This window comes from Canis lupus, chromosome 24 (assembly GCF_048164855.1).
Source record: "Canis lupus baileyi chromosome 24, mCanLup2.hap1, whole genome shotgun sequence".
Classification (NCBI taxonomy): domain Eukaryota; kingdom Metazoa; phylum Chordata; class Mammalia; order Carnivora; family Canidae; genus Canis; species Canis lupus.
In genome coordinates this window covers 12,004,252-12,021,242 of record NC_132861.1, presented here as the reverse complement: position 1 = coordinate 12,021,242, position 16,991 = coordinate 12,004,252, and the positions used below count along the sequence as shown (strand labels likewise).

The 16,991-nt window shown below is 44.4% G+C and overlaps 1 protein-coding gene across 7 annotated transcripts in view; it reads right to left on the bottom strand.

The window, feature by feature from the left end:
• SLC7A1 (solute carrier family 7 member 1) overlaps nt 1-16,991 on the bottom strand; it is a 139,953-nt gene that overhangs the window by 19,784 nt on the left and 103,178 nt on the right. For 4 of the 7 annotated variants that reach the window (XM_072795607.1, XM_072795610.1, XM_072795608.1 and 1 more), the window contains 3 exons: nt 5,598-5,981; nt 2,499-2,657; nt 513-687 (listed from right to left, as the gene is read on the bottom strand). In XM_072795607.1, coding sequence (XP_072651708.1) covers nt 513-687; nt 2,499-2,657; nt 5,598-5,967 — 704 coding nt within the window. In that variant the 5' untranslated portion in view covers nt 5,968-5,981. Of the gene's footprint in view, nt 1-512; nt 688-2,498; nt 2,658-5,597; nt 5,985-16,991 lie in introns of all 7 variants that reach the window. The other 3 variants (XM_072795611.1, XM_072795612.1, XM_072795613.1) reach the window with 1 other exon arrangement.

Below are 16,991 nucleotides of genomic sequence, written 5' to 3'. Positions count from 1 at the left end.
TTCTGATACTTCACTAATTGTGAAAACCTTTAATAAAAGCCTGTGATAAAAGTTCCATGTATTTCTTCTTCCCTCTATGTTACTAATAGGAAGGCATTTCAAAATCAAGTGATATCACCATAGTTTTGCAGACATAATCTTTTCTGAATATAAAATTCAGAGGTGGGTCATGAAACAATTATGAGGAAAAACAGATTAGTGAGTCTGACAATGATCTTCAACTACATACAGTTTTGGAATTAGAATGAAGATTCTGTTTTCCTGAATATCTTCCTTTATCATACAATGTTCTGTCGAGTTCAGGGAAATTAAACTTAACACAAATTTCAAACCAAAAAAACACCCTCACCACCCTCACCTATTTTACTACAAAAGAATTCAAATTCAAATTTTATTTTTTAAAAAGGCACGTACTATTCTGGCCAATTACAGGCCCCCAATACAGGTGTATGTCATTAAGTACCAAATACGCATCAGCTGTTATAGGCCGAGAGGAAGAAAAAACAACTCACTTGTTCAAGCAGAGATTACTGGATGAGTTCTGGAAATCCTCCTCTGTGAGTTGCCAGTTTTTAATTGATCCTTTCACAAATCCTGACACCATAATGAAGCCCAAGACCAGAACATTGACACAAGTAAATATTTTGTTGACCATGGCCGATTCTTTCACACCGAGAGTTAAAAGTCCTGAAAAAGCACACAAACAGGAAAATTTTGCCTGAGAGTGTGAACTTTGTGCCAGGTAAGTCCTTCCTGGGACAGGGACAGGGATCCCAGGAGAGGGTGACTTAGGAAGAATCCAAGTGGCACCAAACCTCCTAAGATTTCTGTGAGCCTCTGGGAATGGGACTGAATTAATACTCTTTCTAGCCCGGATCAAAATAACTGAAGTTCAGGCGGTAGTTCACAAAGCTACCAACGTTGGCCTTGCAGGTCCCTCTGGAGTTCAGGGTGCCACCCAGGGGGCACCAAAGGACAGCAGAGATGGGGGATACCACTGCCAACCACCCGGAGGGCAAGCCCCTCCCAAGGACAGAGAGGAGGCCCCTCCTAGCACCCTCTCCTCCTCATTAACGTACTTTCCTGGACTCCTCTGAGGAGGCAGGAATTTTTTTCTCCAAAAAGGAGACATTTTACTCAGTTTCTTGACAGAATGAGGGTTTTTCAGATGAGAAAATTATTCAGATTCACTCTGCAATGTTTATGGTATTAGCAACAACAACTTCCTGTGATTATGGAAGAACCACGAACCGTGTGGTTCATCTCGGACTTGGCGCACTTAAAACAATGTCTAAGTTAGACTAGTTATAGATCATAAACTCACATGAAAAAAATCAAAAAGACCCAAGTGATAAAAACACATGGAAGCCACATGACAACACTGTCACTGAGGCTTAGCCACATGACCACAATGGGATAAACATGCCATTTGGGGACATGTGTGGCCAAACCCCAGGCTGGGGAGGAAAAGAGGCTTGGACTCCAGGTGACAGGTAGACTACCACTTATGACTTAAGACTGCTGCCCTGCCAGGTACACCTTTCATACACTCAAAATAAAAAAAAATGCATTTCACAATAGAGTCAATTCTGAAATGAAGGCACAAGAAGGGAATTGAGCAATTTATCACAGGGATCACCTCATCATGCTGTGCTCGGGTTTCTCTCTGGCATCCCTCCCTCTCATGTTTATGAAAATCTCACTGGTGCAAACTTCATTTCTGATACACGTTCCTGCCAACTGGACCAGAAATACTGCTGAGACTGGCCTGTGCTAGATGATTTCAATTACGGTGCGGAAAATAAGGCATGTTGTTTTTAAAACCCATCCAAGATCTTCTAATCTCAAAGGGGAATTTATCTGTGTTCAGCTTAATGCTTATACAGTAAGTGCCACATGGAACAAAACACACAACCTTGAGGCTGAGACCCAGAAAAACATCACTAGGAAATAGCTGCCTTCAGCCGTGTTTAAGCAATATCTGGAATTTTAAAAGTCTGTGCCCACGACTGTCATGAAACTTACTTCTTTTTAAAGAAGCATTTTGATGGCTATTAGATGTAAAATCATTCAAGACTTCTCCAACCCCCAGGCACAAACTGGTGCCATGGACTGACTTCATCCCCCACCTCTTACCCGCTGAGGAATGCCACTTTCTTTTCCAGACAGTCTTCCACTGAGTCAAGGGAATTCGTATTCCTGGGTCACTTGTACAAAAAGCCTGCAGTATTAGCAAATTCCCACTCCACAAAAAGCTACACAAGTACCTGAGACTCTTTCTTAAATAACTGGCACACGGCTTTGACAGCTAACCAACGCGCCAACGCTGTGTGTATGAGAAGCCGTTAAGACAAACAAGATGTCTGCATTCGTTACAGAAAGAAAGAAAAGGAGGGGAAAGCAGAACAAGGAAAGGAAGAAACAGGCCTCATGGAAACCTGTCCCACACACCTCAGGCCTCTCACTCCAACTGGATGTGTCCCACTGTGTAGCTTTACCTGTTAAGATGAGAATGATGATCACAGCAAATATGTCTGGGTTTTCGGCCAGCACTCCAGGGGCATTCAGAGCCATGTGCGTCCGCGAGAACTCCGCAATGGGTTTGCCAATCAGCTCATCAAATGTCGCACTCCAGGCTCTTGCTACACTTGAAGTACCTGCCACGAGACAGACGCACCAGAGGAAACTGAAGGGAAACCATGAACAGTATTTGGTAGTGAGTGTGCGAGGGTCATGGATGATGCACTGGGGCATGGTGGACTCTGGTGTGTGCTAGCTCAGAAGTGATGCTCCATTAGGTCCTTCAGGGTGGTGACAAGGATGCGGAGGTCTCATGGACCCAGACAGAAACACACTTTCCATCATGACCCAATAAGGACACGTGTACTGTGTTCCAAATATACAACTGAATAGTAAACAGTTTACAAAACAGTGCCATTACCCTTGTCACCTGAGAAGTACTCTGATGGTATTTATTCAACTCCACCTATTTTATTTCGTTATTAAAAGAAATGTTGGCGGCAAACCACGAAGTTGATATTGTAATCTGCTCACGGCTGCAGTCGGCAGATTGAAACACCTGGCTCAGGAAGCTTCTTTTCCAAGATCCCTCCGACCGACAACAGAGCTGATGGTCCCCACCCACCAGAGGAACACTGTTCTTCGAGTAAGATGAGACCAAGGAGATTCACACGTGTAACCCTCACCTCAGCAACAAAGTCATCTGCTCATCCCAGAGCTGGTGTCACCTGACTCAGAGGCCACAGGTGCCCGGGTATCTGACCACGGACACAGCCCAGCTCTCCTCCTCTCCATACCCTGCATCCCCCGGCATAAGGATCACAAACAAATGCAGCACCTCAAATGCCAGTAACTGTTAACTACACACATTCTTTCTTTTAACCTGAATAAAGCCACTGCTTTTCAATGAAATGTCACTAAAATTCCAATATTCACATACAGCATTCTCCTTTATTTTCAAAGGGGGCCTTGTTGGTGACTGTGGTCTGGATCACCCACAAAATTTGGCCAGAGGGAATTACAGAGATTAAATGTTGCTAGTTGGTCTTGTGCTGAGTATTTGTCAAAAAACTCAAAAATGTAACCATGCTTCTTCATCCTCAGAATCTATCTAGCCTATTATGGATTCTGTCCATCAAGGCCCCAACAGAAACCAGCTCACGGCTGCTCAGGCTCTGAAAACCATCGTGTGGGGTGAGACAGGCTGCCTCGCCTTCCTTTCTGGTTTCCTTCCCTCCCCATCTGTGAAACACAGCTTTAAAGGAACCCCATGTTTGCTGAGAAAAACTGCCCTTCCCCAAAAGCTAAGGCTAAGAATCACCCATGGTAACACATGCACAAGTCAGTCTCACACGAGCAAAGAACATTCTGGCAAAGAACCTTTCTTTCATTTGTTGGTCTGGAAGCAGCGGGCAATTCCAACTCAGGTTTTGTTTTATGCCCAGGTAAGTCCTCTGGGAATGTAACAGCTCATTTAAAACAGCTAAGTTCCCACTGAGTGACTTGAGCTTATAGGAGCATTTGTGGCTCTAAGTTTTAGTGTCATACTGAAACAAAGAAACGTTATTATGAGTTTGATTTTCAAACTTAGAAGCATAAGCTATGCTGGTTGTCATTAGGTACCACGGGCACCTGAGAAGAAAGGCAGGTGCTGCTCAGAGAGCCTGGCAGGAGCCCTCAACCAGCTGGCGTGGGCAAGTGGCAGCAGGTGCTCCACAGGGTGCCCGGGGCCCGCATCCCAGCGGGCAGCTCACAGCCCCCTATGACATTCCCAGTGTGGGGTACACAGGAGCGAGCTGGGACCCACTCACCACATCTCTGTGTTTTGATGTTATTACAAAAAGCTTTCTGAAATATAAACAGAATGTTTAGTGGCCACTTATAGTTCTACTTTTAGGAATTGGCCATTCATAGTCTTTGGATATTCTTATATTCAGGTGCCTGTCTCTTTTAAGTTGATGCATTCTACTTTGGTTGTAATCAAAATACAAATAACATAAGGAGAGACAATGCTTTCTCACCTACCAAACTAAGAAAACTTTGTATTTTGAGTGTTTTTGTTTGTTGGCTGATTGTTTTTAACACGGGTGCCCAGGGTCAGCAAGTATGTGTGGAAGGGAACCTGTGGCCACCCAAAGGATCGAAGGCAACACAAGCCTTAAAAATACGTAAGCCCACTGACCGAGACATTCTGCTTCTCAGACCATTTTAAAGGGAAAAAACCATGGCAGTGCCCAAAGACATTAAACGATTAACCATTTGTAACAATAACAACACAACTGGAAACAGTCTAAATACCCACAAGAACATCTAAAAAAGTATGCTATGTATATAAACCTAGGTAACAATATGCAATTATTTGGAATATTACTATGGAAACACCATAAATACTATGAAAAATGTTTACTATATTTTGTTTCATAAATAAAAAGACATCCTGGACAAAAAAATATACATTTGACAAAGATATTAACAATAGTTACACGATCCCTAAACTCTTATGCACAGAGACGGTCTTACTCTTCTACTGCGTTCCTACTATCTAGCATAATGTCTGGCACGGAAGAGGGGCTCAATAAATATCTGCTGAAAGAATGAATGAATAAATAACGATTTCTCTGGGTTGCCAGACTGGGCAATGTCTACTTTCTGTGCTGCGCTTTTCTGTATTTCCCAAAGTTTTCTGTATCGGTGGTATGTCTACTCTAGTGATCAGTAATCGAAAATACTAAAAGGGACTACACTCCTTTTAAGTAATAAGAACATCCCATTGAATCTACATCTCCTGTGTTAACAGGACTGACCTCCTTGTTCAAGGCCTGGCTCATTCCCACTAACAGTCCAATGCACCTAATCATTAAAAACTGGGGCACAAACCAGAAGGAGCAGCGATATCCATAAGCCCACCACCCTACCCTTCATTACAGGGAAAGGGAACATGTACAACAATCTAGGGAGGAGGCTAATCCTAGGGAGGAGTTAGTCCACATGGGGAGCAAAGGATAGTGTCACCCGTGGTTTGGAGGTGAGAACAGCAGAGAGGGAAGGAAATGGGCTCCAGGCCTCCTGGGACATACCAATGATATAGGAGAGGATTAAGTTCCAACCAGTGATGAAGGCCCAGAGCTCCCCAACAGTGACATAGCTGTAGAGGTAGGCCGAGCCTGTCTTGGGGACCCGAGCACCAAACTCGCCGTAGCAGAGGCCAGCCAGCACCGAGGCCAGCGCTGCGATCAGGAAGGAGATGACAATGGCAGGGCCGGCATTCTCACGGGCCACAGCTCCAGCCAGGACATACACGCCGGCACCCAGCGTGCTGCCCACCCCCAGCGCCACCAGGTCAAAAGTGTTCAAGCAGCGAGATAGCTGGCTCTCCTCCCGGCTGCAATCCACAACCTTCCGCCGCAGTATCTGATGGCCAATGTTGAGCAGAACTTTGCACCCCATCGTGCTGTTCAAATCTGCTAGAAAAAAAGAATGAAAGTGTTTATTATTGCCTTTCATTCTACCCAAGAACTTTCTCTTATCCCAACACAGAAAGTCACAATGTCCTTTGCCATCACTGATGGCTAAAACATTTTAAATCTCAGAATTCCACAAATTGTTGTCAGAATATCCTCCTATGACTTGTACCAGTCTTAGGCCTAACCAGTATGGACAGAGAAGCCTGGGAGGCCCATACACCCAGCAGCCTTGACTTTAAGTTCTCCAAGCCTCTACATTTATTTCAGCTCTTAATTTTCAGCTCTAAGTGCCCTTCTATGGGCAAAAGTTACATAATATGAGAAACACAAATTAATGACATTGCTTTTGCCCTCAATAATCATGCAATTCTCAGGAAAAATCAGATGTTATTCCAAGTAAAATGCTATGGAAGGCAAACCAAACCATATTTTAATTATTAAAACTCAGAGGCCTTGAATAGCAATGACAACGTTTTTTTAGACCTTTCCAGGATTCTCTGAGGAAAAGAATCAAGCTGCTTCCACTTTTAAGTTAACACAGAGTTAGGTCCAGAGCAGAAAAAATGTTGAATTATTTTAAGTTAGGGTTTTTTTTTTTTTTTTTTTAAATAACTCTTAACTACTCCAGGAAGTCCTTCTCTTCTGGATGAAGATGTTAGCAGATTGTGCTCCAGGATTCACTTCTGAGTACGAATCATGAGAAGGCACACATTCACCAATGGCTTACATCGGCCAACCTGCTTCACCCCCCCAGAACAAGACAGTGTGGGCCCCAGGATGAGCACACATCACGGACCACATCCCAGTCCAGAGTTCCAATCTCTCTCCTCTAACACATGGGCCAATCCTCCCTGGGCAGTTAGTTTATCCTAAGGGGGTGAGGAGGGCCGGTGAGCCCTTGGCCAGGACACCAGTGCCTACCCTCAAAGATGTGGCACATGGCTCTCCAGCCTTACATGGGCTGCCCACATGACTTCCACAGAGGCCAGTCTAGAAAGGGCAGAAAAGGGTGGAGAAACCTAACCAACACTACCTGGACCAGGGGACACGGTCAACAATTAAAAATCTTTGAATATGTGATGTGACAAGGAGGGCACCTGACTTCTGTGACCTTCCTCCCCAAACCCATAACCCCCGTCTGATCATGAGGAAAAAAATCAGACAGATCTCAGATGGGGAACATTCTACAAAACACCTGACCAGTGCTCCTCAAAACCGTCAGGACCTTAGGAGCAAGGAAAGTCCAAGAAATTGTCACAAGCAAGAAGAGCCTGAGGAGACAAAACTACATGTCATGTGGGATCCGGAATGGGGTCCTGGAATGGAAAAGGTACCCAGGGAAAACTATGGCAATCCAAATAAAGCATGGGCAGTATCAGGGCCAGGTCACTCGTGGTGACCGTCCACATGAACTAGCAGGTGCTGGCAACAGAAGAAGCTGCTGTGGAGTGTATGGGAGCTCTGTACAATTTTTCTATAAATCTAAAAACTGTGCTAACCCAAGGAGTTTATTTTTTTAAAAAACAGCCTGTGTGCGGAGAGAAGCTATCATGATTTTTAGCCATTGAGGTACAAAAAAATATCATTGCCTTTTCATCTTTATCATCAATTGAAGTTTATTGACCTACAATGAGGTCAGTCACTAGAAAACATAATATAAATGGAAAAATGGCATATCTCACAAAGTCCATACTTAACCACCGAGAACACCAGACTGCCAGCTCACACTCCGTGGCCCCAGCCACTGGGCACAGTGTGGTCTTGTGCCCCTCCCAGGGCCTGGCCAGGACCTTCTGTGTGGTCACACGGAGTGGGAGCAGGCCTCTCTGTACTTCATCTGACCGGCCGAGAGCAGACCAAAAGAAAGCTTCTCAAGACTCAAAAGTTTTCAGCTAGGAATACAATCATGTGTCCTGATCTCCTCATTATAAAGATGAGGACAAATAACTCTGAAAGCCAAGGGTCAGACCAGGTCACAGAGCTTGGAAGGCACGGGGCCCAAGTGCTCATCTAGAGCTCTGGCATTCCAGGTGGGAAGGAAATGGTATCATTGTGCTGTAAGGTGGGGAGGAAGTGGGGAGGAAATGAGGACAGACGACATTATTTGTGGAGCCATCATGGAGCAGGAAGACCCCAGACACGAGGGTGTGATAGGAGCAGGAAAAGGCAGGCATTGCTAACAAGGCCAGTGGCTCCCCAGTCTACCTCAGGCCACACACTAGCCTGCTTCTGAGGCACCCCAGAGAGAGCAGCGAGCAACACTTGGGGAAAGCAGGTTTCCTAGTCACGATGAGGTTCGGAAGTACAGAAGGGGAGGTGGGAGGGTGGATGGGGTGACTGGGTGATGGGCACTAAGGAGGGCACTTGATGTTATACTATATGCGGGTAAATTGAATTAAAAAAAAAAAACAACACATGAGGTTTGGAGTGACCTAGGGAAGGTCCCAGCATTGGTGAGAGCCCAGGGTGTAATCCCTCCTGGAACCTCCTTTTCTTTTCTTCCTTACAGGATTTAACTGGTATTATTCAAGTCCGATTGCAAATCACAACAAAGCTTTTAGAAAACAACTGCTTGGATAACGAGTTAAAGATGCAACATTTCAACACAACCCTTGGCAGAGAAGGCCGTGCCAGGGGAGGTGCAGAATCCCTGTAAAGTCACTCCTCGACATCATTTTTGGCAGGGAGGGGATTATTTTAAGTAGATAGGAATCTTTTAGGGAAGCGGAGTGTGAAAGCTTCTTGTGATGTGCACTGTTTTCAACCAGATTGGTAAATGCAGCTGACATTTAGAGAGTGCCTACCTGCTCCCACCCCTCCTAGATGTAGTCTGGTTAATAAGTGCATTCCCTCCCACAAACAATAAAAGCCAGGGGCAAGGCAAAGCCAGTGCAATTAAATAGCAACTTCTTTCCTTGGCTTCACAGAGTAAAGTAACCAAGGACCCAGGAGGCTTATGCCAAGGGACCAGGAAGGTCTCTTCTTCTAAAAGACAAGACACATCCTATGCTGGGCTCTGTGAAGGGACTGGTCCATGATTTACACTCCTTTCTCAAAAGTTCACTGTTGTCTGGAGCAGAAGTAAAAGCTGCTGGAGCCCAGACATAGGCCGGGAACATATTTCTGTGCCTCCTTGGAATGGAAGGTGAACAAGGGCCCAGTAATCACGTCAGGATGTGACGGGCCACCAGTGGGTGCAGAGCTACAGAGGAGATGCCACAAGTGCCCTGTATCACCAGCACCCGCCAGCCAGAAACCCACTCCAAGAACTCCCTTCCTAACACGGGGGCTCAGCACCATCTTCAAGTTAAGGGGGCAGATTACTGGATTCTATAAATTTAGATAGAGATACTGGTCTTCAAACATAATGTGAAAAGGTAAGTCTTTGTTGAGTACAACATGTGACTAGACAGATGTAGTTCATGTCTTTTAAACAGGCACACGGTGGCTCTTGTCTCTGGGGACAGTTCTCGGCCTCTTCACCCCCAGCAGCCTGGGGGAAGTGCTCTGTGAACCACTGCCCTAGGAGGCAGCATAAATGGACCCTGAAATGAGACCAACTTCCCACTATTCACCTTGGTTACTTTTTTCTTTTCTCTTCTTTTTTAGTTTTCATTAGTGAAGTACGGTGGATATACAATGTGACATTAGTATGACATTAGTGTCTTGTTTATGCTGAACTCACATGCTTGTTATCAGGGGATAGGGGAGGCTCAGTTCCTTTGGAAGACGCTAGAACAATGCAGGCAAATGCTGCTGGAAGGCCCAGAGCTGACAGCCCAAAGAAGGCATGTGTCTCTGTAGTTTGTTTCTACTTTCCAGGGTAGCTGAAAAGGAGAGCCTCACCATGTCCTGGGTTTAATTTTAAGAAATATCCTTTCTGTCTCCTTAGATATAGCATAAAACTATTCTCCAAGCAGGATCAACTGTCAGGATTTTGTACACATTATGCCACCATTCCCATTCATGCCAAAATCCCAAAGTTGGTCATTCAACCAATAGTGAGACTAAAGAATATTCGTCTCTGCAAAACTAATCTAACCATTTGAATCCCTGCAATGGTGGGTTGTTATGGACTTTTGACTGTTGGGGTTTACACAGAAAATTGTCACAACGCTTTTGAAAGCATTAAACGAAAATCAGGTTATCCTTTTTCGTGGAGAGGAATCTATACAATGGTTAACACCTACACTTTCGTTTGGGGTTTTGACAGAAATCTTGCAACAGTGAGGGTCTCAGATCTGTCTTATCCTCTTACCCCTACTCATTTATCATTATTAAAGAACACTTACCTTAGGTGTTATCCCCTAATAAAAGCAAAGGAAAGTCCCTTTCCCACAGAAATTCTCACTCCAAGGTGTACTCTACTAATCACTATGTAGCAATAGGAGTAAAATGATCCAGTGGGTCAGGATTGCAGAGATAAAATTTTTCCATGCTGTTTTGAAGAGGTCTGACAAAGATGGGCAGGTGTGAATAGATGCCTTTCTTTCAGTTTCAAATTTAATGATAGTTCCATCATTGAAAAAGTCAAGCTCAATGGCTTAAGGGAGAGAGAAGGGGTCAGGTGAGGCTTTTATGCAAAGCTCATAAATGCCCTTCTTTGAAGAAAATATTAATATTGACGTCTTTCCTAAGTTAATATTCTTGCTTTTCCTGTAAGTGGTCTTCAGAATGGCCCCAGCCCCAAATGGCCTGCTTTCACTCAGCCCTTGGTAGGAGCCATCTAGAATAAAATCTATCCTCCAACAGGAGATACACCATGCTCTCAGTCTGTCCAAAGCTAGGGAAAGCAGATCTTTTCCAGATGCAGCCTTACGGGGCATCACTAATGAATGGGATGGCACACAGAGTCGATTAAGTCGCTTGGGCTTCCCTAGAGCATGAGCAGCTGGCCAGCCATATGTCCACATCCATGGTACCTGGAGGGCCACAGAGTGCCTTTAACGCCAACATGGAAGGGGCATTGAGGCAGTAGAAGAGGTCCAGGAAAAGAGTATTCTAGGGCACGGGCTGTGGTGGGAGAGGAAGAGACTCATAGAGAAGGAAACAACCTGCGCTGGAGGAAGCGCTCTTGTTCTCAATGTCAGATCTACTTTCCCCAGATGGTAGAAGGCCCAGGAGAAAGAACGTAAATTAAAACAACAACAACAACAAAAACACAACAAAATCAGAGTGTAGACAGGACTGGTGGACCACTAAAGATGAAGACCTAAGGAGGTGTGTGTGGCACCATGAAAGGAGGTAAGAAAATGACAGAGCTGAACCAAACATATGGGTCCAGGTGGTGAGTTAAAAGTGATGCAGCATGCCAACACTGTCAGAGTCTGCAATAATGGCCAGCTTAGAGACACGTCTTCCCCGGGCAGCAGGAGTCCATCTGCCATGCAGTGAAAGGTGACATCTTCTGGAGCCCTCAGGATCTACATGCATCTGACCCCAGGCACCACAGGACATGTTTGGGATTTAACCAAATCCCACCAGAATTCATTGATCTCACCACCCCTGTTTTGATGCCCTGTGCTCAACACAGCCAATGTTTCTAGAAATACATAAATCCACAGTCCTACCCCAGGAAGCAAGAGTGTCAGGGTGGGAAGAGGTAAGCACTCATGACAGCTCCAGGAGCTGGGCCCACCAGGTGATGGGAGCTCCAAAAGAGAAGGTCTAACTGTCCATCTCAAAGGCCACTTCAGGTTTCCCCTACTATCAGAAAGTGCAGCGTTCCTATGGAACCCTTCATAAGTCAAACAGTGTAAAGCAAAGAAATAATCATTAATTTACATGTGAAATTTGTTGAGCATTCTCAGACCAAAAAAAAACAAAAAACAAAAAACACCTCTATTAGACTTTTCTGACACCTTAGGACATGTCTTGCTAACAGATGCACAAAATAAATTGAGATAAAGCAGAGACGTTCACAGATGCAGTTCAAAGCTCTAGTGGCTTGATGCTGAGATGCTGAGTACAGTCCCTGGGGAAGGAGCAAGGCTCGGGACACTCTGGATTTGAGCAGCCTCTGTAACAGTTCACTGCAAAACAAATGCTGAATGCTGCTTTCTTTCACTTTTTGCCTTTTTTTGGTAAAAGTGAAAATCTTCCAATTTCTTTTAGTTAACAAAAAATAGGTATGTCTTCGTAATAGCAAAATGGCATAATGTGGGACACACCTGTACTTTCATAGGGAAAAGAGGCATGATTTCATCATGCAAGGATGGAGGCATAAAGTCCTAAGTCCACCTGTGCATGTCCTTGCTTCCATCAGAAGCCTCAGATATAAAGATGCTGTATGCTTTTCTATCACAACCCACAGGTAATGTGGCTTCTCACTGGAATGGGCAGATCCAATGTGATCACTGAACCTCAGAGTGTCCACCCATCCCCCAAACCTAGGGGACTTTAACACCTTGGCCATATCAGAAAAAACCCAGCAGCCCTGCAGTCCATGGCATGCCCCTTCTACTGATTCAACAGGATTAAATGCAGAAGTTGCCCAAGGCCCCTGAGGTCCCATCAACAGCAGTGTATGCAGCCTGACACGAGGCCATAAGCTCTAAGTCTGTACAGCAGAACAGAGTTGCTAGACACAGGGGTGCAGGAGGAGGCAGGAAAGCAGAGGTTCTGCTTCTCAATCTTGACTTCCAGGCAACAGAAGGACAGGCCCAGGAGGCCATGGAGACCCACGACAGGTACATGCCCACTAGGGCAGGACAACTTCCAGGCACAGTTCAGGAAGTCAGCCAGGGAACCACAAACTACTCAGAGAGCTTCTAGTGCAGAAATGGCAAAGAGCAGGGCAAACGGAATGGAAATACTGACCATGAGCACAGCAATGGCTTCTCAGCCAGGCAGGAAGCAGCAAGGAGCCACCTCCACGGTGGCTGTGAGTGGTGCTACCACCCCATAAGCTCACGCCTCACAGAGGCCCAAGTAAATAACTCACAGCGCTGAGAGCTGACAATACCATACTAATAAAAAACTAGAAAAAGATCTGTCAAGCCCAAATCTGTTGCTGAAATGGTATGCAGGCAGAAAAGTGTTTCCGACAGCTTTAATGTCCTGGGAAAATATCAAATAAAAAGGTACATTATATTATCCCAATGAGCATGTCGGTGGGAGGAGGGATGTACCAAAATACCGAGATTATCTTTCAGATTAGGCGTTGTTTTCTTTTTCTCTATATTTGTCATATTATCTGTAATGAGAGGTGTTACTTTTTAAAGCAGAAAACAATAGTAATCATTAATAACAACTAACGCTTTGGGACATCAGCCAAATGAAAGATTCCTTAGATAAATTATTTTATTTAATCTTCACAGCACCTTCTCTAGCCAGTAATACTCTGCATTCTAGAACTCCATAATTCTCAACCCTGGGTACACAAGAGAACCACGTGGGAAGATTTTTTTAAATGAAGGACACCCAGCCCACCACAGATCACGTCACTTCTCCCAGGTATCTTGCCCAAGAACATGTAGCTGGTGAACAATGGAGTCGGGGCTTGAACCCAAGTCTTTCTGCCCCAAAGCCTTGTGCTGCCCTCTGAAGCGGGATGTCCGGGTTTGAGGAACAGGCATGGAGAGCTGGTACAGGAGAGAAGCAGAGACAGATGGCATGGCTGACTGGCAGAGGGAAGGGTCTATGTGTGTCCCACCTGGAGAACGGCATCCTAACCCTCCTCCGTCTACCAGCAGGAGGAGGCACCAGGCAGCATTCATAGGACCAGACATATGTAGCACCCACGGCAGACGCATGGTCACCCCCAGCTGACTTAAATTGAGGAAGCTGACAGGAAACTGACCTTCATCTTAGGTAGTCCCCAACACTACCATCAACTTCTGAGAGTCTGTCTAACAAAGGACTTTTTGTTAGCTGAACAGTTAATGGTCTGAGTTGCTAAAGAATACTTTTGTTTCTCTAAACACATATAAATGTAAAAAGTTGTCAAATGGGTTAAAATCCAACATAGGTAACACAGTCTTGCCTACTAAGCCTTGAAACAGTTCTCATCTTCCTCACAGATACCTCCTGTTATGGGGTGGGCTCCATCCCCACCTCCTGTCCAGCCCTATCTGAGGGACAACTTTCCGGCTCCACCATGGGAGAGTCTAAGGACCTGTCATACCCTCTGACTAGGGTTTTGTAAGGTCCAAATTCATTATCTTTAAGTCAGTATTTGGAGTCTCAGTTTCCACACCTAAAGACAAGACCGTTGCTGTCCTCACCATTGCAGGATGCATGTGAGGGACAAATGAGATAGTGCATAGGAAACATGCTGAAAAGCCAAATTTGTTATTTTTCAAATGCAAAGAGCTGCTATTATTGCCACACTATTAGGCATAGTTCCTCAATCGAATTTCTTTCTTCAAAAATCTCAATTTGCAATCTGTCAGTTCTCGGCTTCCTGGAAGGCAGGCAATCCCCATCATCCAAGGGCTCCTGTCAGCAGGGCTATCTTTAACAGAGGCTTTGCCATAGATACTGTTGTCTACTTAGCTATACTTAAATCTTTTCAATATTGTTTACTCAATTTGAAGAATCATATAAAAAACAAGAAGCCAGTGGAAGAACTACTAAGTATGTTTTCACAAAAACCAGATACCCAGATCTAGAAATGCTCCTCCTTAAGCCAGCAGGATATGATTAGACAGTAGTTATGTCTCTGGATGGCATTTCATTACTAGGGAAGGCTATGCTTTATCAGGAGAGATGCCCTGGCCCTGTATATAGAAATGCGTTACAACAAAAACATGTATTCTATCAGGAGCTCAGAGCTCCTTTGACACATGTCGTTAATCATACTCACTTTTGCAGTATGTAACAAAATTGTTTTATATCTAGAATCTGAAGCCAAGTGATCTACAAACTCCATGAGCAGGTCCAGGAGGAGACGTGCCATTGCCTCTCGAGTGTTGATTAACCAGAACCAAACAGCAGCCTGGTCCTTACCAGTGGGAGATTTCACAAAGTCTGCTTTGTATGAGCTGTGAAGTACACTTCATTTGGGCCTTAAAAACTGTCATACATTTGGCTCTCAAACAGAAAAGAAATGTCTTAAATAATGTTCCCCTCAGGTTAGAATTCAGACTTACTACAACTCTCTAGGCCTCTAAGGTATCCTGAAAGACAGAGCTTTCCATGGCTCTTCCCAGAACCATCCTCTTTCAAAAAGCACAACGAGAACTGGCATCTGGACCTAGAGCAAGGCAAAGGATTCTATGTAAAACTGGTCTAACTTTCACTGCACACTCACAGACCAATATTTTTCCAGTTACTAATGCATTCACTCAACAAACCCAAGCAATTCTCGAATTTAGCCCCCAAGCTCCTGTAAATTTCCACCCTTCCCCCACTTCCCACAGTCACAAGCAACAGTGTAAAAAAACCTGAAATTTCTAGAAAATGTACTGGTTCCAAAGTAGATAAAGAAGCTGTGAAAATTCAGGTCCAGCTCCCTGAACAGACTCCCAGGGGGCTGGGGTCCACTGCAATCAACCAACATTCTACACCAGCTCCTTGCCGCCGCCCCCCCCCCCCAACACACACATTCATTTAATCCCCATCAGAGATCTACAACAAAAATTGTTACTCCTCTCAGGAGAGTTAAGACTGGAGTTTAGACAGCAGGTTACATCTATCTATCTATCTATCTATCTATCTATCTATCTATCTATCTATCTCTACTCTGGTGGAGCCAGGATTTGAACATAGGCCATGAGATTCCAGAATCCCTACTCTATGCCAGGTGCCAAATGGACTGGACTCAACTTTGACCAAGGTTCTCCCTCCCTGCTGCCAACAATTCTTAATGTGTCACCTGCTTCTACAAATAAAGATTCACAAGGGTTAAGTGACACCCTTTTCTTGAATGACAATTCCTCTGTAAAAATTAAGTCAATTATATATTGACATGGTAGAGTAAATGAACATAATCCACCCACTTCCCTCCAGCTGCTGGCCAAGATGAGCTTTATTTGGGACTGAGGAAAGGTGGGTAGTTTGGGCTGCAGGGCCCAACCAAGGCTTCAGGGAAAGTTCTGGAAAGCATACAGACAGCAAGATTTAGAAAAGTATGTGGAAAAAAGAGTGGGCCAAAGCAGATGGATTAAACATTATGCTGGAGATATTACAACCCTGATAAAAGTGGGGAGAAAGTATCCAAAAAAAGCATTTATAGCATCCCTGAGAAATAATAATAATATATTGAATATGAGTTTTTACAAAGAATGGCCTGGAAGGGAAATCCACATAGTTGTCTCTGAACAGGTGACTATGGACATTTTTTTATTTTCTGCATTTTGACAATTTTTTCTATGAGTATGGACTGCTTCTGAGTTAAGGGGAAGGAAGTATTCTAACAAAACTAACAAACAAATAAGAAGGAAAAGAAGAAGGCATAAGGATCCAAAGACAAATTAAATCCACGTCAAGAGTCCATCTGGGAGATGTGGGTAACTAAGTACATGGGATTTCATTATGCTTCATCCCTACATTTGTGCACATTTGGAAATCTCCAAAAGTGAATGTGAAAGAAAGGAACTCACTAAGGCTGACCCAGAGAACAAAGAAGAAATTCTTCCACAATCTATACCAATCCTACCTCTAGGACCAGAAGAACTCCCCAGTGCTGTAAGCCATGGCCACATATTAAATGCAGGATTAGGTTGAGCCGTATGAAACTGTCAATATTCAGCTACTTTTTACCTAGAAAAACAGCCGTGAGTAAAAGATTTGAGATAGGCAGACCTGGTCTTACCTCTTACCCAACTTGTTCCTACATATTTCTCTGAGCCTAAGTCTGGATCACATTTGGGAAATTAGACTGAAATCAGAAAAGGCAGCGTGAGTTCCAAAGAAGAGATTTAAGAAAAAAGTGATTCCTAGGTTATGCAGAAGCTGGCAGCTGCTGAGAGACACCTGTAGGACCAGCATGATTTTGTGCTGTACACCCCAGGAGACACGAGTGTGTCTTGTGGTTCATTGCCCCAGCAGGGAGGGAAGGCACAG